Here is a 21,584-nt window from a genome sequence, read left to right as displayed (position 1 = left end):
AAGACAGCAACATTTTATCAGTCTTTAGAATATCTTCTGAAGGTGTTTCAGGGAAGCCAGAGTTTTAAAACATTCTGGGAATTTTTTCTGAAAGCTTGTCTCCTCCAGTGCATCCTAGCAAGCAAAGATTGGGCTGAAATATATTGGGTTCATTGAAGGTTAAATAAAGTTTTGACTGCAAATGTTTGGGGTTGCAGTGGCCATCCAGCAATGACTGCTGTCCAACATTAGGTGCTTCTATGCTTACTGATTCATAAACAGTAGAAAATGCCTCACATATTAAGTGATTTAAAGCTTGTGAGTGCCTTAAATGTGCTTGTGCTTTTGCTACATTTATCACTGAACGATTATTATCACTACATGGCTAAAGGTATGTGGACCCCCGACATCTAACATCTCATCCAAAATTATGGGCATTAATATGGAGTTGGTCCACTCTTTGCTGCTATAACAACCTCCACTCTTCTGGGAAGGCTTTAATCTAGATGTTGGAACATTGCTGCAGGGATTTGCTTCCATTAAGCTAGAAGAGCATTATTGAGGTATGACACTGATTTGGCGATTAGGCCTGGCTTGCAGTTGGCTTTCCAATTGATCCCAAAGGTGTTGGATGAAGACAGGGCTCTGTGAAGTTAAGTTCCTTCACACCGTTCTCGACAAAACTATTTCTATATGGATGTCGCTGTGTGCCTGGGGGAATTTTCATGCTGAAACAGGCAAAGGCCATCCCCAAATTGTAGGGGAAGCACAGAATTGTCTAGAATGTGATTGTGGGCTGTGACATTAAGATTTGCCTTCACTGGAACTAATGGGCCTAGCCCAAACCATGAAAAACAGCCCCAGACCAAGGGATGTCCAGATGCTTTTGGTCATATAGTGTATTTTGATGCTGGGCTGGTTCTAGGCATTGGCACCATAAGGGGGGACGTAATGTTGTCATAAGCAGTTACTGTCTTTTTCAGGTGAATTTGTGGAGGCAGTGGAGCTCTACAGAGAGGTGCTACGCTCTTCTGAGGAGCACAAAGGCAGACTAAAAACCGACTCCCTCCAGGTCAGTGAAAGTTCAGCGGGCTCCTAGGGGCCTACTAGGGGCTCTGCCCAGCGTATTATCTGCTGAATTCTGTTCTTTTTAAGATTGAATCGTTTAAAGGTTACTGAGCATGTGGTTTCATTGTACATTTTCTGCTGTCAAACAGAGGCTACACGCCACACACAATTTGATGGAGCTGCTGAATGCGAAGCACCCTGGGATACCTCCCACTCTTAGAGATGATCGCCTGAAAGAGGAGGTGAGTTTGCTCCCACTTTGTCACAAGTTATCTTTTGTGTATTTATGCGGTGAACATGTGTGTGCTCATGTGTACTTGCCCGTGTGTGTGTGTGTGTGTGTGTTTGTCTGCATGTGTGCATCTCTCTCTGACTGTGTCTATTCCACCAGGCCGAGCAGCTGAGGCAGCACTACATGACCAAGTCCAACTCTGAAGTGTCAGAAGCAAGAGAAGCCCTACAGCCTGTTCTGCAGAACATCAGAGAGCTCAAACGCAAGGTCAGCAACAGGCCTTTCGGACCAATGGCAGAGTGGGCTGTGTGTCTACCATGCTTTGTGAAGCCCAGCAGTGAAGAACTGAACTTGCATTTTCTTGACAATAGGGCTCAGCCAGTGCAAAGACCTTTAGCGACTGAGCTGACTAGTGAACTGACATGATGAATTATATTATGCATTAAAAATATTTTAATGTCATTTTTGCCAGTAAATGTATGCATTGTTTTAGATTATTCATAAAGCTGTCCTAAAAAACAAAAACGGTGAGCTCCATAACGTTTCGGACAAAGATTACATTCTTTTTCTTTGATTTTTCTCTGTACTCCAAAATTTTTGACTTGTAACCAAACAGTTGGTTAATTTGGTCAAACTAATGTGGTTAAAGTGCAGATTCTCAGCTTTTATAATTTTTTTTTTTCTTAAAAATTTGGTGTATTCTACCATGTAGAAATTACAGCACTGATACATCGCCCCCCCCCCGCGTAGGCCTAACCATTGGCTTATACAAATTCAACTGTTTGGAACATAATTAAGAAGAAAGAAAGCACTGATGAGCTCAGTAATCACAAGGACTTGGTAGGCTAAAGAAGACCTCTACAATTGATGAATTCGAACCATAACAAAGAAAACACTTTTCAGGAGCCAGACCTGGATGTGTCAGTGACTGCTGTCCACAGAAGACTGCAGAGGCTTTGCTGCAAGATGCAAACCACTAGTTAGTCACAAAAACAGAATGGCCAGGTTACAGCTGAGAAGTACTTAAAAGAGCCTGCTGAGTTATGGATAAAGGTCTTGTGGACAGATGAGACCAAAATTCACTTGTATTGGCGTGATGGCAAGAGCAAGTCTGGAGGCCAGGAACTGCCCAAGACCTTAAACGTCCCCCAGCTATGAAACCTGGTGGTGGTGTTATGGTTTGGGCATGTATGGCTGCCACAGTTCCTGGCTCACTTGTCTTCATTGTTGATGTAACTGCTTACAGTAGCAGCAGAATTAATTTTAAAGTGTACAGAACCATGTACTCTGCTAAAGTCCAAGCAAAAGCCTCCAAACTCATTAGACAATGCTTCATCCTGTAGCAAGACAATGGGCCTCATTCACCAACCGTTCTTAAGAAGAATTTTCTTCTTAAAACCCACTTACGCAGCTTTCACGAAGATTCTGACATTCACCAATGTTTTCTTATTTGGGATTTGTTCTTAGGTAAGAACAGAATATACGCACACTCAAGAGCACACTTGAGTGCTGACATGTTTGTGCAAAATAATTGGTTATTGCGTTTTCTTCAATTGTACAGTTGTATAATGTTATAGGATTTAAATTACAATAATATTTTTATAACTTATAATATTTTTTAATCATTATTTTCATTATTTTACAAAGCATTAAGGTGCCAGGTTCTGCCTCAGAGGGTGGTTGACTCAGCGGGAGTAAATGATAAAAATCAAACCATTGTAGTGACCTTTTATTTTTGGGGGTTTCAATTATGCAATGTTTGGTCTATACTGCAAAAGCAAATGTTTAAATTTTGAATACAAACGAAGCACTTTAGTTAACACTTTTTAAACACATGGACATGTTAAAGAAGAGAACGTTACTAGGGGGGTGACACCAAAATGACTGGCAATACATTTTTTATGCAGTGTTCTGTGCAGCGACGGGTTTACTCCGATGTAGTTTACTGCCGGTTGATTTAATTAGCGGTATTAATGTGATGAGAAGCGCTTTGTCGTTTGAATTCATAACACGCAATTCCTTGCGCACACTCCCACCAGTATTTTTTTTTTTTTTTTGCCTCAGATTTTACATCAAATCTTTTTTTTACTTCATCAGTTGTGCGCCCTTCTCCGGATACAGCGTTCACTGAACGAGTAATATCATCCCATGCATCTTTTTTTGTGTTATTTTATATCCACAACTGACGCTACTAAATATGACAGATCGTTTGCCGTTCACTTCCCACAGCAATATCCCCACTTCAGAACTACTGAAGTTTTTCTTACGTTTGGAGTCCGGTGCTCCACCGTCTTTAGATTTTTGTTTGGGCATTATTGACTTCATTCACACTCAACTTTTCTTTTTGATTTCTGTGTGTGCACACGGCCCTGTAGTCTCATGCCCTTTTATGGGGATTGGCAGGGCGTTTACCTATGCTAATTAGGAACAACTGGCACATGCTTTACACTTATGAGGACAATGGGATTCATAATTTTAAGAACACATGTGCGAACAATTCTGCAGTTTAAGAACACGTCATGAATCTGACGTAGACTTTTCTTAGGAATTTTCTCAAGAACAAATTTAAGAAAAACTTAGGAAAATATTGGTGAATGAGGCCCAATGATCCCAAACATACTGCTGAAAAGGAGTTTTTCAAAGCCAAAAACTGGAAGATTCTTGACAGGCCAGGTCATTCACCCGATCTGAATCCAATTTAACATGCATTTCATATGCTGAAGAGAAACCTTCAAAAGGCAACTAGCCCGAAACAAGCTGAAAATGGCTGTAGTACAGACCTGGCAGAGCATCACCAGAGAAGATACTCAGCGTCTGGTGATGTCTATGGGTCACGGACTTCAAGCAGTCATTGCATGCAAAGTATATGCCACAAAGTACTAAACATGACTACTTTCATTTCCATAACATTAATATGCCCCAGACATCATGGTGCTCTGAGATGGGGGCTATATATAAAATGTGCTGCAATTTCCACATGGTGAAACCAATCTGTATAAAAATTATGGAGTACTGAGCCAAATCAAGATAAAACATTTCTTTGTCCCAAACATCATGGGGCTCATTGTATGAATGCAGAAATGAGATCCCAGCAGGTATGATTATTTGTTCATTTAAGGAGACCTTTATTACCAACATGAGAGAAACTTATTTAAAAAAGAAACGGTAGGTAAAGGGTTTCAGTAAGTACAGGATTCTTATTCTTAAAATTGGAGTATTTAGAAACCACATCAAAGCTAAAAACATTTCAGACTCCCAAAGTATTTGTTTCCTAACGCATTTGTATCTCAGAGATTATACTTTAACATTTTGTCTACTGGACTGAAGGTGCAACAGCGCTCCCCCTGGTGGTTGGATGTCATACAGCGAGCAATCCAGTGTTCCATTGATGATGACCTCGTCCTTCGCATCCAGAATGAGCTGACTTGCAGTTACAAGCAGGAAGCCAAGAAGATCTCCATGGCAGACAAGTACGATTCCAGTGTGTGATTATGTTTTTGTGTGCATCTGCAGGTATGGATGTGCCTGGAATCTTGTGTTCGTGCTGGTATGTACATACATGTCGGAGGGAATGTGCATTTCATTGAATCAATACACGTGTAGGTTTCCGAAAAATGTGGCCATGTGTGAAATGTGTGTGGGTGTATATGATTGCTTGTTTTTGGCTGTAATGACGATGCTCTCCTAGGTTCCGTGATGGGCGGGGTCTGCAGTTTCTTCTTAGCTCACAGATGGATGACCTGATGAAGTCCCAGAAAACCGTACAGGATGCCGTGAAGAAGCTGGAGGGCCCGCCCTCAAAGAAGGTGATCGAGGAGGCCACTATCTGTCACCTGAGGCCTGTTCGTCTGCCGCTAAACAAGTGAGCAAAACAGTGAACACTAGGCAGGGCAGGGGTCTCATGTTACATTATCCTAATAAATAAGAATTGTAATGTCACGCACTATTTAATTGTAAATTCCATCTAAAATGGTCCTTCGATAGTTTGCAGAAGCCAAAACTCAGAATATGAAATAAGATGTAACACTGCTGTTCCCCTGAATTTTATGCCACCTTATCAAGAGTTCAAATATCTTTGAGTGGCCTATCAAGAACCAGAATTCTCTTGGTACCGGTTTAGGTGGATAGGTTTAACAGGGTCAGCTGTGTATAGTATGTGGCTTGGGGGATATTGAAAAATAATTTCAATAATTTTACTGCAAATTACACTCAGTGGCTACATTATTAGGTACACCTGCTCCATTTTTCTAAACAGCTTAGTCCAGATCAGGGTCGCGGTGGAAACGGCAAACAGACGTCCCTCTCCCTAGCAACTTCCCCCAAGTCATCCCAGGGTATCTCGAAGCGATCCTAGGCCAGTCGATAGATATAATCTCTTCAGCATGTCCTAGGTCTGTCCCTGGGTCTCCTCTCAGATGGCCATGCCTGGAACACCTCCAAAGGGAGGCGCCCAGGAGGCTTCTTTATCAGATGTCCAAACTACCTCAACCTACTCCTTTCAATGTGGAGGAGCTCTACTTTGAGGTCCTCTCGCATGGCTGAGCTCATCACTCTGTCACAGAGAGTTAGCCCTGCAAACCTATGGAGAAACCCCATTTTGCCAATTGTATTCACAATTTCACACTTTCAGTAACTAACCATAGCTCGCGATCATAGGTGAGATTAGAGACTAAGATTTACTGTTGAATCAAGAGCTTTTCTTTTTGGCTCAGCTCCTTCTTCACCACCAGCGTCTAATACAATGCCCACATTTTTGCGCCCTCTGCACCTAGATGGCAGTTGATCTCCCTATCCCTTTTTCCTCTCAATTCTGAATAAGACCTTGAGATACTTGAACCCCTCCACCTGAGCGGTTGCTCCCCCCTCACTTGAAGGGGACAAGCAATCTTTCTCCAGGAGAGGACCATGACCATAGACTTGGTGCTGCTGATCCTCATCTCGATTGCATCACACTCAGTTGCAAACCATTCCAGTGCGCATTGAAGGTCACAGTACGATGAGAACAAGAGGACGACATCATTCGTAAACAGCAGAGATGCCACTCCTATGTGCCCAAACCAGAGACACTCCATACTTTGGCTGTGCCTTGAAATCCTGTCCATGAATTCCAGGAACAGGAGGGGAGACAAGGTGCACGCTTGATGAAATCCGACAACCACTTTTAACGAGCTCCGACTTAGTGCCAAGAATGTGAACACAGCTCTCACTATGAGTGTATAGGTACCGAATGGCTCGCAATTATGACCCCCCGGCACCCCATACTCCATACTCCAGCAGCACCTCCCACAAGATACCACAGGGTCCAAATCCATAAAACACATGCAGGCTGGATAGGCAAATTCCCATGCCCTCTAAAATACCTATGAGAGGATAAAAAGTAGGTCTGCTGTTCTGTGGCCTGAACGAAACCCATGATAGTCGAACCGCTGAAATTGCGGTTCGACTATCAGTCGTAGCCTCCTTTCCAGCACCTTAGCATGGACTTTACCAAGGAGGCTAAGGAGTGTGATTCCCCGATAACTGGAACATTGGAACATGTTATAGATGTTATAGATATGCCTTAGCACGGTCATTTTATAATATTATAAGTAAAAATCGTTCATAGTATGCCTTTAATGCACCATGTCACAAAGCATGTCGTCTTAAGCTGGTTTCACAAACATGACCGTGAGTTCACTTTACTCCAATGGCCTGAACAATCCCCAGATCTCAATCCAGTAGAGCACTTGTGGGATGAGTTGGATCGGAAGGTTTGCAGCATGAGTATGTGGCCCAAAAACCTGTGATGCTATCAAGTCAGCATGGACCAAAATCCCTGAGGAATGTTTCCAACAATTTGTTGAATCCATGCCACAAAGAATTCAGGCTGTCTGGGAGACAAAGGGGAGAGGGGGGAGGGACCTACCTAGTACTAGAAAGGTGCACCAAAAAAGTGGCCATTGAGTACACATGATGACTCAAGTGCCGCAAAACCAGGACAAGCTATATAAAAAAAAAACTTGACTGAAAACTGTGTTTGGTGCACTTCAAATGTAGTTTGGAGGAAATTTAAACCATTGATTCAACTCTATGACTGCAGAACTCAGTGTTTAGACGAGTAGTACTTGCTTAAGTTTGGAATTAAGTGTGCAAGAGCAGGCTACTGTGTGGTAGTGCAGTGAAGTAAGTGAGCATGTAAATGGCTCCTGCCTTTGTAGCAGCTTACAGCTATACTAAGAGTAGCCATTTCACTAGGCTTTGTTTCCCTTCCTGTTTCAGCTGTGTGTTCTGCAAAGCCGATGAGCTGTTCACTGACTACGAGTCCAAGCTGTTTTCCCACACGTAAGTACTCTCAGACTTCCAGTGTCTAAAAATTGCCCTAGATATGGTGGTCACCCGCAGCAGAAGAGCTGATTGGCTTTATCGTCACTATCGTCACTACTTAAAAAAAGACTTAGAGAAAAAAGTAGAGAGAGGGTCATATTACCTGCAGACTCTCTGAAGGAAGACAGCAAATTGAGTTCATTTAGAGGTTGTCATATTCTTGTTTCCCAGTTTCTGAACATTACTTAGAATGAATGTAGTGTCTTGTGCTCATTATATCTGACTAGCTAGCAGCCAAATCACCCTGTGTCTCTAATGGAAGTTAATGAAGGCTGGATGCAAAACCTACAGGCACAGCAATCATCTATGCTTGTAATCCGAGATCCCTGGTTTAAAGAGTAAGGCAACACAGGCCAGAAAACGGCTGTGGTAGCGCTCCCTATGGGTTGAAATCTTCAACTAGATTGCACTGCTGACCACAGTTGACACGTTGGATAAACATTGAACCTGATTCTCCTGTATAGCCTAATTACTGCTTGACATGGGTCCAAAGTGATCATCATGTTTTGCTTGCAAAGCGTCTTAAAATGCATCTATTTAGATTGGGGAAATACATTTTTTTCAACCCCTCTTCAGGGGCTAAGTCTCATGACCTTGGTACTTCTCAACTCCTTGATACGGCCCTACTATTGTGTAACCTTGTAAGGGCATTTCACATCTTGTCTCCAAGGCTCAGATTGGCCCCTGATTGAAAGGAAAACCTAAAAAACCTGGAGACTAGCCCTCTTGGACTGGAGATGCCTGAATTAAATTGAGTGGTCTCTCCCTGTGGTCGTTAAAGATCCCATGGGATTTATTACTAAGAGCAGGGGGTTCCCCTGTGTCCTGACCAAGTTCCCAAAATCAGCTCTCTCAATCTGGCCAGATAATTATATCTCAGTGTAATTTGCTTAATATGCACTCCCTCTTAACCTCAACTGATGCGTGGTGAGCACTTTGGTGCATAATGGTTGCCGCACTACACAATGGTGGTGGCTGAGATGAGCTTCCCGACTGCATTATGAAACACTTTTAAATTGTTAAACATTCTATATATACAGTAGATCAGGACTACTGATCTCCATTACAGGCATTTAGCAGATGCTCTAAATCCAGAGCAATTTACACAACTTTTTTTTCTTTTTTTTTTTTTTTTACACAGCATTTTACATGTGCATTCATTTACACGGCTGGATATATACTGAAGCAATGCAGGTTAAGTACCTTGCTCAAGGTTACAACGGCAGTGCCATATCCAGGAATCGAACCTATGACCTTTCGGTTATAAGCCCAGTTTCTTACCCAATGTGCTACACAGCCGCCCTAGTTGGTCCTGAGGGCTGCTGTGTCTGCAAGTATTTGCTCCAGCCATGTACTACAACACGTGATTTCACTAATAAGCTTACTTCCTGAACCAAGGAGGTAAAATAATTCATCAAATCAATATCGGTGTTGTTATCAGTGTTGATATCCAGTATTGTCATTCATTTCAGAATCTCCTTCCCCTTGAAAAATTTAATAAGTTGAAAATTTGAAATTAAATGAAATGGCTCATTATGAGTAATCTTACTCGCAGACTTGGAGTCAGTTAATGAAATGAAATTAATGAAGGAATGGAAAATGGAATTGATTCCTCTCCAGTACCGCATCACAAACATCCTTGCTCTCACTGATTCAGTGTGAAGGGGCAGACTGCCATCTTCGAAGAAATGATCGAGGACGAGGAGGGCTTGGTGGACGACCGGTTGCCTACAACAAGCCGTGGCCTGTGGGCCGCCAGTGAGACGGAGCGTGCGCTGAAGGCCATCCTATCCTTCGCCAAGGCACGGCGCATGGACCCAGCCCTGGGGGAAGAGGGCAACACCTTCATGGAGCTTTTCGAGACCTGGAAGAAAGAGTACAAGGTATGCACAGCGTCACTGTGGGTAATATTCCTCTTATTTTTCTTTTTCATTTCTCAGAATCACTAGACAGAAGAATACGTAAATCAATCAGTCAATCAATCAAACTTTATTTGTATAGCACATTTCATACAGTAAGTCCAACTCAATGCGCTTCACAGAAAATAATTGCTAAGAAAAATTAAAATAATTAAAAAGAAAGGAAAGAAACAAACAAATAATAATAATAAATAAATAAACATAAATAAATAAAGCAATGCAGAAACCTAGGCAAAAGCAATGCCAAAAAGGTGTGTCTTAAGATTTCTTTTAAAAATGTCCACAGATTCAGAAACTCGTAGATCCTCTGGCAGGCTGTTCCAAAGGCTAGGACCATAATAGCTAAAAGCTGCTTCTCCATGCCTTTTTGTTCTAGCCTTTGGAAAAGTTAAGAGATCAGTGTCTGCAAAAATGTCTGAGTGTTACTGAGTCGGTCTTCCTGCATTTTGAGCAAATGTTCTATATGTTCGGCATTTTGAGAAAATATTCTTGGAGTATTTCTGCAGGTTTGTAGAACATCTGTTTATGCTCCATGCTTTGGAGATCTAGACCTGCAGTATCTAGCAATGCCTCTCACTCAGTTGTTCATTGATATCTGGAACATCCATTGAGTGAATCAGGCTTCAGTTGTGTAACTTAGCATGATTTAGAAAATATTTAATGTTTTTTCCCCCCTTTTTTGGTTGCTTGATTTGGTTTTTCCTGTTGCCATTTTGTATTTTTCTTTTTCCAGTGAATGTGTGACTGTAATGGTGACACACTGATTGGCTTTAATAGTGACTGTAATGGGATTTTCCATCCATGTGTGTCAGTGAAAGTGATGGTGATTGGTCTTCCTTTTCCCTGCGTGGACAGCTGCTGCATGAGTACTGGATGGTGCTGAGAGACCACGTGTCAGCGATCGATGAGCTGGGCATGGCCACAGAGCGATTGCGTGTCCGCCACCCAGATGAGCCCAAGCCAAAGGTTCTGCACATCATTGAGCCACATGAGGTAAGAGATTGGGTCACCCCTCAGAACTCCATGAAAATAATATGGTGTAGCAGTATACAGTACTAAGAGACCAGAAGACTTTCTTGGCATGATGACTAGGGACACCAGCATAGACGTAGATTTCAGGGGGGACGCAGGGGATACGTCCCCCTCAATATTTAGAACACGTGCATTTGTCCCCCCCAATAAAAACTGAATTTTGTGTTTTCCTTTACATAAATAAAGACATTTTCACCATACATTTATGCAGACAAGGCACAAATTGGTGCATACAAATTCACCAGAATGCAGGAAATGAAGTGTTTGACGCTCAAAATTTCCTGGGGGAGGACCCCCACACCCCCCACTTAATGTGTCCCACCCAATGTCCAAACGGAACCTACACCACTGGACACCAGTATATCTAAGTCTAGGGCAAGTGGGCCAGTTTCAGCTTCCATTACCATCTATATCCCTGTGGGGTCACTGTAGGCTTTGGGTTGTAGCAATCACTTGACTATTGCTACAATTAGTGATCAATTGTGATCTTTATAAAAGCAATTGGTTCATTTAGTACCCCAGGTAGAGGAGAGAATGTCACACAAAAGATTTTTGAGCAACAGTTCCCTCCTGGTACACTGCACACCAACAGAATCAATTTATGTTTGCACTAAATCAATACAGGTACAAAAACAACTAGGTACTGGCAAAAAATTTGTCACAGTCTGAAATGAACTATGAGAGGGATTCCAGTGTCAGTGAAAATAACAGAATGAATCTGAGAATTGATAAATGCTGTGAACTGTGGTCACACAGACATATTTTTGAATGACCACAATCTCTTCTGATGATAAGAAGAAAAAACACAGGGCCAATGTAAATTAAATAATTTAGGAAACATTGGGTAGCATTGCTTTGAAATAAAGCTTCTTTAAGATTGTTTGTTGTAACTTGGCCTTTTTTGATATTACTACTTCTAATGGCAGGCGTAGATTTTGTCAGTTTTATTTAATGGATTATAGACAGTGCTTTGTATAGGTTTTTTGTTGAGATGTAGATTACTGGGGAGGGGCAACGTGATAATTAACTGACAAGAGGCCACTATTGTCCAGTTGCTGAGGGATGACTGAATTTCACGTGAGAACTTCCCTCGATATACTGGTGTCCCTACTTATGACACATGCAGAAATATCACAGCAGTACCCACACTTTATCCGTCCAAATAGTTGTGAACCAAATTCTTAGCCTAACATCTCCAATAGTGGCAGTGCTGCACAAAATGCTCTGAAGAGTGAATGCTGGGAACTTCCACAGTTTAAGATTATGGAGTATGTTTTGCCATCTTTGGACTATTTCCCACCAGCTTCCCATCCCAACATACTGAATGCAGCCCAACTGTACAAATGGCCATCAGAATTGCCCTCTGTAATGTAACACTCACAAACACTCATTGTAGCAACATTTCTTTTTTAGGTGGAGCAGAATAGGGTGAAGTTGTTGAATGACCGAGCCTTGGCAAAATCGCAGCTACAGAAGAAATTAGGGCAGTTTCTATACCTCACAAACCTTGAGAAGGTAAGCCTGGTCTTCTTGCACGCATGACTTTACCTTTACATTATTTGGCAAATGCTTTTATCCAGAGTGCCTGACAATGCAAACACAAGTTCAAAGATCTGAGATCGAAATACAGTCCCCTGAGAGGCAGGAATTGCAAAAAGTGCAGATAGGAGGCAAAAGGCTAGTAAATTATTTACTGCTGAGATGAACAGTGTCTGTGCCGTTCTTCTTTTATTAATATTTGCATATGCATTTGCTAATGATACACAGAATATCCACCTAAAATGTTGAACACCTTTTGTCCTAGTCCCAGGACAAATCCACCGGGGGCTTGAACCCTGAGCCATGTCCCATCTGTGCACGCCCTCTTGGACAACAGGTGAGTTGTGACATCATAAGTAGACCACCTCATAGTTCAGCCTGCTTTTAAGAAACTTGTTAAACTTCACTCTAATTTGATGTTGTATTTTACTGATTTGGCCACTGTTTGAATGCAAGAAACACTAGCTGTGGTTGCTTACTGCCTTTGTTAAGTAGTTAGGAGTGGATTGGACTTCAGCGACTAGTAAATATACATGTAGGATAGGAAGACACAAATAATTTGTGCTTCTCTTATTTGAAGAATAAGGGCTGAATATTATGATACAAGATGCTGGGATGTGCTGTTGAAAATTATCATCATCATCATCATCCTGCAAGAAAAAGTGTAAAATTCTAGATTACAATAGCTAGATTTGGTAGCTAGTTTACTAGATTTTTTTGTATATTTGCACACTGATGCAGTTTGGCAAAGAGATAGCTCCTGAAGACCTGTGCAAATGGTTGAAAAATGTATCTTTAATAATTGATTGATGGCATGTTAAATTTCTTGTTTGCATCTAAACTCTAGTAAGGCATCTAAACTTATAGTTAGATGACTAGAAACACTAGCTTGGCCCGCAAACTATCAAGCCAGCTAGCTAGAAATGTAATGTTATCCTGTCAGCAACTCCACACTGTACTTAACTGCTGTCCACAGTTTAGCATTAATTCAGTGCAAGCTGAAGCAGCTATATCTTGCTGCCTTTCACACTGTTGCAGTTCCCCTGTAGTGTCTTTGTGCTCAAAATGACAGGGACTAATGTCCTCGTTGAAATCATAAAGAACAGCCTATTCTTCTTGAAAGTCATCAAATAAACTGGTCGCATTAACCAAGGTTCACTGGCAGTGATTGGTAACACATTCTGGCTAATCAAGTACAGTGTCTTGTTTGCTTCAGTACTCCTGTTGGTGGTAGCCTGGGCACTGTCTGGGGAAAAAAATGAGTTCCCCACCTGCCCCATGCTCCAAGAAATGCTTTTTGAGAATTACCGGCTCTCAAGAAGAGTTGGGACTGCCCTGTGATGCAAAACCTGTCATATGGGCAATTTATTCCAGGATGGGAGACTGATACCTAGAAAAATAGATATTTAGATATCAGTGGCTATTTAATTATGTTGTAAATGTTGACATTTTTGTCAATTTACCATCAAAAACTGAAGTCCCCCTTTATGTACAAGTTGAAATTCTATAATGTTTTCTTGAAAGCCAGATGTTATGTTATATTTCCCTCCCTCTAAGAGGAGACATATTTTTGTTGATGTAATGTTAATCCCTTAAAAAAATAAATGTTGTAAAATTGATGTCCCGCACTTAATGGTAGATGGTGCAGGAATATTTCTTTGTTGAATTTATGTCAATCAGTAAATCTTTATTTTCTCAGATGGACACTTAATTGTACAGCTTTGTTATTGGTCAGAATCTACAAACAATGCAAACAAAAACAGTGGACTAAATTAACAGATAGATATTAGACAGATATTAAACAGTGGACTTATTAACACAAAAAATATGCAAACCCACCCATGTATGTAAATCTACATGTTCAATGCGTGTTCTGTCTCCTCGGTTACGGTCAGTGGGCGGTCCTAACGTGTGGACACTGCTTCTGCAACCAATGCATCGCTATCATCGTGGAGCAATACAGCGTGGGCACTCGCCGCCGCGCCATCAAGTGCGCCATCTGCAGGCAGACCACCTCCCACACTGAGATCTCCTATGTGTTCACCACCCACATGGCCAGCCAGGGACAGGAGATCCCAGTCAAGGTCAGCCTAGGACAACACATACTAGACGTCCATGATGGCAGCCTTGTCAAACTGGCCCGTCTGTGGACATCTGAGTTTGATGTTATTGTGGATTTATGATCTGGTCTCTCTTACCAAAGAGATTTTAATCTAAAAACTTCTGGTTAAATAAATAATCCCCCTGTTACTCTTTTAGTCTTGTGTTTGAGAATGCATTTTTGTGCTTTGTTTGTGAGGGTCACAATGGGAATACGTTTTATGAGGCAACGTATATTAGTTGAAACAAAGGTATCATCCATTTGTTATTATGTACTGTAGTGCTAGGAATAACAAAGAATCTGCAAAAAGCAACGGGCTGCATTTATTATAATGGCAGGGGGACTAAAGCTTCAAGCTCACTTGTTAGTGGCTGCTGCTGAAGTTGTTTGCTAGTCTGCTTGCTAACAAGGCAAGCAGGCGAGCTAGCTAGCTAAGGAAGTAGTATAAGTGAAACTTATAATCTTACTGCAGCTAACTGTATGGCTGTTAGGCCTACATATGTTACAAAACAGAGGAAGACCTTTTTCTAGGTGATTTTTTGTTTTATGTCAGCTCGTCTCCTACAGTTTAAAAGTGAGTGTCTCCTATTTTAGAACCAGTTTGTGCACACACCCGTTCATTTGGTATGCATTTGACCTGAATTGCAAATGAGACTATGCTTTGGCCAATTTCCCCATTACAATTTGAATGGAGGATAAGCTGCTTATTTTTGTTATCTAACTGAATTTTCCTGTTATGTCAATGTACATGACATCACCCAGGTTATCAAACATTATAATATCCTGTGTATCTAGTAAGCAGTACAGTAACACATGATTAAAAATTGGTCTCGTTATTTGTGCTTGGTGTCATGCGTCTCTCAGGGAAGCCACTCGACCAAGGTAGAGGCAGTGGTGAGAGCTCTGAAGAAGATCCAGATGACAGACCCAGGGGCCAAGTCACTGGTCTTCTCAACGGTAACTATGGAATTTCTATCAGTCATTAGGATATACAGTATCTGACTTTCTGTACTTAAGTGTAATATAATGTAAAGTCCCTGCATTACTCAACCAGGCAAGTTTGTGTGGAAGGCCAGCATTTGCTAATATTAATAAGAAGTGTATCATTCCTATTTGGATTTTGATTCTAATCAGAATATTGATATTGATGTTTTTATTCATTCATATTTGTACTGATTTGGCAGGAATTTTCAGTGCCTTACAATTTTGCACTTGCTAAGTTGTAGCAAATTACCAACCAAGTTGTTTCTGTATAGTATGTACCAGCCCATGTAGCGTGAAGTTTCTACTGGACCAATGAATATTGCCAATGAAAGTCTAGGTCTGGTTTTGTTGTTTTTCTGCAGTGGCAAGGAGTTCTGGACATCATTGCTCAAGCGCTGTTTGACAACAACATGGAGTTTTCCCAAATCAATGGGATCCACAAGTTCCAGGTCTGTATGCATTTTGTGTTTGCTTATTTGAGTCTGGTAGTGCAATGCTGCACAAATACATAGAAAAAACCCACACATAAAAATGTTATGTTGTGGAGCACATTTTGTTTTAATATGCTAAATTAAAGCTCTTTAAAGATGTTAATGTAAACACGTTTAATCAACAACAGTCACAAATTTTACATTTTGAAACATGAAAGTGGCAGCATCTTCATGTTTAATGTATTATGAATATAAATAGTCCCTGCTGCAATTAGCTCCGCAGCCTGTAAGGTAAGCAGTATTAAACTCCTTCCATAACACTGTTACTCCCATTTCAACATGGAATAGTATTTTGTATTCACAGTTCTTTTTCATAAGCACATCCCTTATAATCATCAGTGATGGAACGCAAGGGATTGTGTTGCCAATCAGTTGTTGGGCTGATGGCATTTTACTATTACACGAGGTTAATCTTTACGAGGTTAACTGATTTTGAATGGCTTTAATCATTGATCCTTTAATCATGCTGATGGTAAATAGTAACTACAGAAACAGTGTTATTAATAAGTTTTTGATGCCTTTGTCCTCCAGGAAAACCTCTCTTCCTTTAAGTATCAGGAAAATATCAACATCCTGCTGCTCCCATTGCACACGGGGTCAAACGGTCTCAACATCATCGAGGCCACGCATGTCCTCCTGGTGGAGCCTATCCTCAACCCCGCCCATGAGCTGCAGGCCATCGGCAGGGTCCACCGTATCGGCCAAACCAGGTCAGCTCCAGTCAGAACTGCTGTCAGAAGTACTGTCACAGCAGTCCTGTACCTTTTTCATAAACATACATTTAAGGGACCCACGCTCGAGTCGCTTGTGTTCAAGTCAGAGTATGCCATACACCAATGACAGGATGCATCTGTGAAAAGAAATCACTACCCTTTCATACTATCCAACAGTGGTCTGTGAAAATGGTGTATTTGAAACCTTACAAGTAACATGTCCTTACTCTGCCACACGCCTGTGGCACTGTCAATGGCCTAGAGCTGAAATGCTTTTATTTTGTCTTTGTGAGCATTAGAGGCAATTAAATTTGCACATCCATAAAAAAACATGGTTACTCTCTTTCAGGTTGTTGAAGCCCAAGATTCATTCATTTGGCTTTTATTTTATTTTGCCTTTATTAAAGCAAATAGGTTACTGATCCGACCTGGGTCAAATACAAATAGGTATTTGCATTTGAAAATGCATGTAAATACATATTTGAAGTATTTCAAATACAATTACACATGAAATACTTGATTTTTGATTTTTGATACTTGATACTTTGATACTTTTGATTTTTGATACTTTATTTAAATTATTTTAATGGAGAACCAAATACTTTCACATATACTATTTAAAAATACATTGCTTTAAATAAATACTTTCCTGGGAAACCAGATACTTTTTCAAATAGAATTTAGAGCCTTTTAAAAATACATAAAAATACTAATTCAATTTAAAATTATTTTGAACTATTTCAGTGATAGACAACTGAGCCAGCAACAATGTAGGTTTCATACTGAAGGGGGTATCCCAGATACCCAAAATTTGTGATGTCAGCAAGCTATAATACTGAGAACGCTAGGGGCTGAATTTAAATTATGAGCAAGGGTAGCCTATGTTGGAAATTTTAAACAACCCATGCGCTGCCTCTAACAGACAGTAGCCTAAATGCCTGTACATGTCTTTTCATGGGGGAATGGCCAAACTCATACTTCTTGATAAGCTGCTTGCCAGTTTATTTGTACCAATGCAATCTTTTTAAAGTTAATGGCCTTTTACTGTATTTCCTCTTTTTTTCCAGAGCATTCGACAGCCATATATACAGTTCTATCTTTTACATTTTGTAAAGTTAGGCACTGATGAAGTAGAATTCAGCCATGCATATTCACTACCAATTAACAATGGAAATCAATACAATTGGACTGGGGCTGTCAGCAGTCACCTGACATGCTCTCATTGAAATACTGTGCTCTAATTAGACAAAATGCTCAACTTTCAGAGCTGAAAGGTTCTCACAAATCCAGTGCTTTTCAAGTCTTTCAACAACTTTGTGCAATTGTGCATGTTGCACCACTGGCCTTATGTTGTGAAAGTATTTTCAAATAATTCCATTAAATCAAGTGCTTTGTATTTGGAAATTCGGTATTTTAAATGTTTTTTAAGACATATTTGAAAGTAATTGCGAACACATTGTATTTTCAAATACAATTTGTAATTTAAATATTCTGTATTTGCAAATACTCTCTATTTGAATTTCAAGTCATTTCAAAAAAATTATTTAAAAGTAATTAAAATACTTTAAATATCTATTTGACCCAGGTCTGTTACTGATATAACTGTCTCTTTTTCACTAGTGACCTGACTGAGAGGCATGATTTCTAACTGCTTTTTGAGCGTGGAGCCCCTCCATTTTGTCAACCCTGCTCTCACCACAAGCCTGTTCTGTCCATGTCCCTTCTCCAGGCCCACTTTTGTTCACAGGTTTCTCATTAAGTCCACAATAGAGGAGCGAATGCAGGCCATGCTGAAAACAGCAGAAAAAAGGTGAGTTCACCCAGGCCGAGGAACTGAACGTCCCGGCAATAAGGTCTTTGGGAAATTTTCTATTTCGTTAGGGTAATTCTCCCTTGTGGCACGATGAGAACAGTAGTTACGTGAAATGTGTCCAACTTAGAGGGAGACTGGTGTTTCTGGATAAATTCTTAAATTAATGTGTATGGTTCTTCAGGATCACATCATGAGATCAAGCTGTAGGTAGTGCTTCACATTTAATACTGCATATGTGATGGCTCTGCATCCCTTTGTGTATATATCCAAGATAACTTGATTTTAAAAAATTGAACAAACTTGGTTGAATCTTATTGTTGTCACTCATGTGTGTTGTGGTAGCAGTCCAATTAATGTAACTTGATTTGTTTTTGTAAATTAGGAAATATACCTTCTTGAAAGGATGTTGTGTTTGCCAATACCAGTTTTCCGATATGGCATTGTAATACAGTTCCCATGGAGTTTGTAGTGAACTTGAGGCAAGGAAAGCATGGAAATGGCCACATGTACTTACTTTGCAATATGAAGTTTAAAAGATGGGTTGTTGTACTGACACACAAATTCCTCAACTGACAGAGGGAACACAGTACCTGATCATGTTTGGAGAGTTGACTTTTATTTTGTGAAGATGTCGTTGTGAAGAGGGCTATCTTGTTACATTTTTGGATGAATATTTCCTTAACAGTGATCTTCATCATTGAATTGATGTGGTCTGAATTGCATTTTTTAATTTGCTTGGATGACTTTCAGAGTTTTTAAAATAAAAATTATAAACATTACCAGTTTAGCAGGCAAGCAAAATATTTTACTGCAATGCAGGTGAAGTACCTTGTTTAAGTGTACAGTGGCAGTGGGATGTGAACCTGCAACCTTGAGCCCAGTTCACCGATAGTTATAGAGCTGTGTTACCATATAGGCAATGTAGAATGGCTCTGAGGTCAAGTGAGGCTCTCTGTGGACGCTAATGACGGTGATGATGCTCTTTTGCAGTCATGGCACCACCACAATGAAGCACTCGGAGGCCTCGGTGCTGACGGTGGCTGACCTGGCAGATCTCTTCACCGAGGACACCGAGGCACTTGAGTGACCGGCGTCGCCCGGGCTGAGGCGTGCCCACAAGCACCAGCACATCATTGGGCCAGAGCATGCGGGGGGGAAGAGGGTACAGCAGGGGTGGCTACTGGAAATCCGTGGGTGTTGCTTGTCCACATTCCTACTCAAATCTTATTTGCATCATTGGACAGGGATTGCATCTTTGCTTGGCTTGGATCACAAATTGCCTGCCATTCCAGCTGAGAGGCAAGTCCATAAACCCTCAGGGCCTTGGATCTCCAGGACAAGAGATAGTCACCTCTGGTGTACGGTGTTGAGGTGAAGGAAAAATGCCAGGTATGCACTGAAGAGAAAGGATAGGACATATGAAATGTTTTCTTTAAATTGTAATAATATCCAGCAGCTAGTAATATTCAGTGCCTGCTTTAAAATTTGATGTAGAACATTCCAGTTTTGAAAAGAATTGCCCTTGTGCAATCACGTAAGTGTCCATTTGATTGGAATAAAATGTTTGATAGTGTATTTCTCTAATCATGCATTGTTGTCATTACACTTTGGAAGAACTTTATTTATTTGCTCCTTCTCACTCACTAATCTTCCCAGGGCACCTTTGTTGTACTCAGCTATATTACACTTTGCATTTTGACAGCTTCACCTCAATTTGTACGGTGTTTTTCATCAGCTGCGCTTTATGAAAGTGCAGAAACCCCAGGCAGCTCTGTTCCCAGCATCAGATTTCTGAATTATGTGGGAATGGTGAAATAGTAGGTAGCTTGACCACCTAAATGAATTAACCATGGAAACTGGTTCAGTGCTAAAAGGTTTAAATGGCCTCTAGACGGGGCTTGTCAAGTGTAGCCCACAGAAGGTGGTCTAAACATCAATGTATCTGATACTTCTGTGGAGAACCTTTTGTGGAATCAGTTTATTTCAAGGTCTATGATAGTTTAAGCTCTGATATTGGGTTTGTAGATGAACTCTTGTGTTAGTGAACCCAAATCATGATAAACAAACATTCTTACGATGATCTGGAGACAAGTGTTTGTAGTGGTCTGATAAAAAAACAAAAAACACACACACGCATTGAAGTTACTGTGCGTAATCACTGACCTGGAAGTCAAATGTAGAATATCATTTGCTTCCTATTATTGATGTCAGTTTTTCTTTCAGAGTATAAAATGATCAGTATGCATTTCAAGTTGGCATTTGTGACGTGGGGAGGGGCAGTCTACTTCCTGGTTGTAAAAATGTTGGGGAAGGAAGCTGTTGGCCCTTTACAGCTTGTGGTAGACTGTCAGCTTTGTGGAATCGCCTTCCATTCAGTGGCCCCTTTGAGTGCGTTGTCTGGGGAAATGACAATCAGGTCTAACATTCTGGAGCTTTGTATTGTTCCCTACACAAAACAGTGCATGATTCAGTGTCCATAAAACTTTTCCTGTAAAGTCAACTTGTAAAGTGCAGGAAATTTGGAAAATAAAAGGTGTTGAAAAAACAAACATTCCTTTCCCCTTGAACAAGGAGGTGATGGGAGAGTGACAATGTTTTGTGAGAGATCTGACTAACTTGGCAACTTTGCTATATTAAAAAAAATCATTTAAAGTGAAAGAATGAGTGGCGGCTAGTACATTGTTTTATTCTGAAATCCATGGTAACACAAGGATTTATGTTTCAAAAATGACAATAATTCCTTACATTGAGAACTGTGATCTTAAGAGACCAAATCATATTTTATTTCACTTTTCTGGTAATGACATACCAGGAAAAAAATTTAATTCATGCAAATCTGTTTTCAACTTGATAAACTGTCTTTCTATGGGGAGCTTTATTGCACCTTGAATGTAGTCCAGTTTTGTCTGAATCATGATTTCAGCTATAAATTTATTTAACAATTGAGACTTATTAACTCATTGCTGTCAATTGCAATCCTGGAAGGAGACCCAGGATTAAACTCAAGTTTACCACATTTGCACTTTCGTTTTTGTCTACAAAATCATGGGTATCCAAAGCTGGCAATAATGGTCTGGCCCTTTCGAATCATGTTAATGTGATTATCTGTTGTGAATAATCTGCACTGAGAGAGCAGTTGTTTTTATGCTTTGCAGAAACTTGTACCCTGTACATTGTACCTCTTTATTAATTGTAATATGTGAAGTAATGCTTGTGAGTCCTGCGATATTTTAAGCTCTCCACCAAAGTTACACTCAGCATTGTAAATTTAAAATGATTCATTCAGTTTTTTTCTTTATTAGTATATGTAATGAAGGAACTTGGAAAATAAATTGAAAAAATTGACTCTA

General features: G+C 40.5%; 1 protein-coding gene across 6 annotated transcripts in view; it reads left to right on the top strand.

The window, feature by feature from the left end:
* shprh (SNF2 histone linker PHD RING helicase) overlaps positions 1-21,584 on the top strand; it is a 40,150-nt gene extending 18,566 nt beyond the window's left edge. For all 6 annotated transcript variants that reach the window (XM_035432711.1, XM_035432721.1, XM_035432730.1 and 3 more), the window contains 16 exons: positions 963-1,051; positions 1,197-1,289; positions 1,439-1,546; positions 4,607-4,749; positions 4,968-5,141; positions 7,538-7,600; positions 9,300-9,525; positions 10,417-10,554; positions 12,007-12,108; positions 12,398-12,469; positions 14,028-14,216; positions 15,098-15,190; positions 15,580-15,666; positions 16,240-16,418; positions 18,151-18,231; positions 19,225-21,584. In XM_035432711.1, coding sequence (XP_035288602.1) covers positions 963-1,051; positions 1,197-1,289; positions 1,439-1,546; positions 4,607-4,749; positions 4,968-5,141; positions 7,538-7,600; positions 9,300-9,525; positions 10,417-10,554; positions 12,007-12,108; positions 12,398-12,469; positions 14,028-14,216; positions 15,098-15,190; positions 15,580-15,666; positions 16,240-16,418; positions 18,151-18,231; positions 19,225-19,321 — 1,934 coding nt within the window. In that variant the 3' untranslated portion in view covers positions 19,322-21,584. The remainder of the gene's footprint in view (positions 1-962; positions 1,052-1,196; positions 1,290-1,438; positions 1,547-4,606; positions 4,750-4,967; positions 5,142-7,537; positions 7,601-9,299; positions 9,526-10,416; positions 10,555-12,006; positions 12,109-12,397; positions 12,470-14,027; positions 14,217-15,097; positions 15,191-15,579; positions 15,667-16,239; positions 16,419-18,150; positions 18,232-19,224) is intronic.

The sequence above is a fragment of the Anguilla anguilla genome, chromosome 1 (assembly GCF_013347855.1).
Source record: "Anguilla anguilla isolate fAngAng1 chromosome 1, fAngAng1.pri, whole genome shotgun sequence".
Classification (NCBI taxonomy): Eukaryota; Metazoa; Chordata; class Actinopteri; order Anguilliformes; family Anguillidae; genus Anguilla; species Anguilla anguilla.
This window is presented reverse-complemented; position numbering and strand designations above follow the sequence as displayed.